This window comes from Terrapene carolina, unplaced genomic scaffold (genome assembly GCF_002925995.2).
Source record: "Terrapene carolina triunguis isolate 2854851 unplaced genomic scaffold, T_m_triunguis-2.0 Scaffold28115, whole genome shotgun sequence".
NCBI classification, from domain to species: domain Eukaryota; kingdom Metazoa; phylum Chordata; order Testudines; family Emydidae; genus Terrapene; species Terrapene triunguis.
In genome coordinates, this window is record NW_020692466.1 from 1 (window position 1) to 3,144 (window position 3,144).

The following is a 3,144-nucleotide window of genomic DNA, read 5'->3' on the forward strand; positions in this document are numbered from 1 at the left end:
GGTTCTGGCTGGCGGGGAGTTCTGGAGGGGGCTGGGAGGTTCGGGGGGGTTCTGGCTGGCGGGGAGTTCTGGAGGGGGCTGGGAGCTTTTGGCGCACTCACTCTGGGCCAGGCTTCCGCTCTCGGCTTGGGTCAGTTTGTGCTGCACCTCACGCTGGCAGCTGTCAGTCAGCATCCCGTCGCCGGCCTGCAGCAGCCGGGAGATCATGTGGGGGGGGCTGCGCGTTCCCCAGCGCCGTCCGGGCCTCAGCACACCCCCAGTCTCACCCCCCCCCAGCATCTCCAGCACCTTGGCAGGCAGCGAGATGGCCACGGGCTCCGAGATCTCCAGGGCAGCTGTGGGAGGCTCCGGGCCACGGGGTGAAAGCGCCCGGGTCACCTTGCAGGCGAAGGGAAGGCGGGCGGGGCTGGGGGCCGAGTCAGAGGCCTCAGAGAGCGAGGGGCGCCAGGGGGGGCTGTGCCGGAAGGGGAGCAGGTCCAAGTCCAGGAAGCCGGGGGGGCTGAGCTCTGGGTCCGAGTCCAGCTCGCCCTCATCGTCCAGCCAGAGGGAGGTGCGGCGATGGGGTGCCAGGCTCTCGCTGTAGCCGCCGGAGGCCGAGGAGCTCAGCGACTCGCAGGAGCGGCAGGGCTTGAGGGGGGCTGGCGGGGACCCGGGAAGGGCTCCAGGCAGGGCTGGGAAGGCGTCGCTGCTGGAGCGCGGGCGCCGCAGGCGGTTCAGTTTGTGCAGGCCTTGGGGACAGATGGACAACAGCAGCGTAAACAACCCTGAGACGGCAGGCAGCTGGGGAACAGCCACACATAATGCTGCATGGGAACAGCTCACTTGGCACTGAGATGCAGCCATCTCTGGGGCGGGGCAGCTGGGGAACAGCCACACATAATGCCACATGGGAACAGCTCACTTGGCACTGAGATGCAGCCATCTCTGGGGCGGGGCAGCTGGGGAACAGCCACACATAATGCCGCATGGGAACAGCTCACCTGGCACTGAGATGCAGCCATCTCTGGGGCGGGGCAGCTGGGGAACAGCCACACACAACACCATACAGGGACTGCTCACCCAGCACTGGGACACAGTCACCTCTGGGGTGGGGCAGCTGGGGAACAGCTGTACATAACGCTGCATGGGGACAGCTCGCCCGGCACCGAGACACAGCCACCTCTGAGGTTGGCTTCCCCCCGAACGTCCCCCTCCCCACCCCTCGTGCTGCCCCTCATACCCGCGGTGCTGGACTGAGACGTGAGTGACTCCTCACTCTTGGCGGATCGCAGCGTGACAGTGTCGGCCCGGAGCCCTGCAGGGAGAGGGGAGGGGTGAGAATATCAGCCCCCCTAGTCCTCCCGCAGCCCCCCACCCCCGTATTCATCCCCTGCCTGGACCCCACTGACATCCTCTACTCCCACCTCTCCTGCCCCCAGCACTGCCCTGTCCCCACCTCCGCTCCCGGGAACACCCCAGACAGGCCCCCCAACACTCCTTCCTTCTCCCAGAAAAAACGGTTCCCTACTTTCTCTAACTGTTGCTCCTTGAGATATGTTGCTCGTGTCCATTCCCTGCTATGTGTGCGCGCGCCCACGGGCCCGGCTGCCGGAGATTTTTCCCTTAGCAGTATCTGTAGGGCCGGCTCTGGCGCCCCCTGGAGTCCTGCGCCCATGCGCCGGTATATGGGGCGCCACCAGTCCCTTCTTGCTAACAACTCCGGCAGCGGGGCAGGAGGGCAGGTCGTGGGATGGGCATGAGCAATGCATCCTGAAGAACAGCAGCTACGAGAGGGAGGTACTGTTTTTCCTTCTTTGAGTGCTTGCTTGTGTCGATTCCAAGTTAGGTGACTCCCTGGACGTGGTTCATGGACGTGCTGCTTGCAACACTGCTCTGCCAAGCTGGCCTCGTCGTGGGCCTGCTGGCTGATGGCATATGGACCGAGGACCAGGTGGCGGCTCTGCAGATAGCCCGGATACCTGTGCGAGGAAGGCCGCTGACAAAGCGTGCGCTCTGGTGGAATGGGCAGGCAGGATGGCCGGCAGTGACACCTCTGCTTGCTCATAGCAGAGCCTCATGCAGGCGGTTATCCACAAGGAGCTTCTCTGAGCGGACACAGGCAAACCTTTCATCCTGTCCGCCCTGCGACGAGGAGCTGCGCTGATTTACGGAAGGGTTTGGTCCCCTCAATGCAGAAGGCTAAGGCCTGCCTAGCATCCATAGAGTGTAACCGATGCTCCTTGTTCGCCTTGTGAGGCTTCAGGAAGAAACCCGGTAGGAAGAGGTCCTGATTATTGCGAACTGTGACACCACCTTAGGTAAGAAGGCTGGGTGGGGGCTCAGCTGGACCTCATCCTTGTAAAACACCACGTAAGGGAGTGCTGACGTCAACGCTCTAATCTCGGAGACCCTGTGGGCCGACGTGATCACCGCCAGGAAGGAGACCTCCCATAAGAGGAGCAGCAGAGAACACGAAGTCAGCAGCTCGAAAGGGGGACCTGTGAGCCTCGCTAGCACCAGGTTTAGGTCCCAAGGAGGGATGGGATCCCAAACCTGTGGATATAGCTTCTCCAGACCCTTCAGGAACCTGATCGTCACGTCATGAACAAAGATTGACCTGCCTTGGAGGAGCGGGTGAAAGGCTGAGATGGGCGACAAGTGAACCCTGATTGCCAGGCCCTGGTGCTTGAGGGGGAGCAGGTAGTCCAAGATGGATTGTAGCAATGACCGGGAGGGAGAAAGACCTCGATCCGCGGCCCTTAATAGATGAAGCGTTTCCACTTGACCAGGTAGGTCGCCCTGATGGAGGGCTTCCTTCTACTCAACAGGATGTGTTAGACTTGCTCCGAGCAGGCCTGTTCCTCCACGTTCAGCCATGCAAAGCCATGCCATAAGATGCAGCGACGCTAGGTTCGGATGGAGCAGACAGCCTTGGTGCTGTGAGAGCAAGTCTGGGCGAAGCGGGACCGCTAGTGAGGTTGCCATCGAGAGATCCAAAAACCTGCTGAACCACGCCGGAGCTACCAGGATGCCCTTCGCTTTGTCTCTAGGACCTTGTGAACTGGGGGTATCAGTGGGAAGGCGTACAAAGGGCCCCATCCAAGGGCACAGGAAAGCCGGGAAGGCGTACAGCGGCCCCCATCCAAGGGCGCAGGAAAGCCGGGA

The 3,144-nt window shown here is 62.2% G+C and overlaps 1 protein-coding gene across 1 annotated transcript in view; it reads right to left on the reverse strand.

Moving 5' to 3' along the window:
* Positions 1 to 101: 101 nt before the first annotated feature.
* The window catches only part of LOC113409004 (rho GTPase-activating protein 33-like), a gene marked incomplete at its 3' end in the record, with an annotated part of 3,774 nt that continues 731 nt past the window's right edge, over positions 102 to 3,144 (reverse strand). The window contains exons 3-5 of the mRNA XM_026662516.2: positions 1,840 to 1,958; positions 1,220 to 1,294; positions 102 to 728 (exon numbers count right to left, since the gene is read on the reverse strand). Coding sequence (XP_026518301.2) covers positions 102 to 728; positions 1,220 to 1,294; positions 1,840 to 1,958 — 821 coding nt within the window. The remainder of the gene's footprint in view (positions 729 to 1,219; positions 1,295 to 1,839; positions 1,959 to 3,144) is intronic.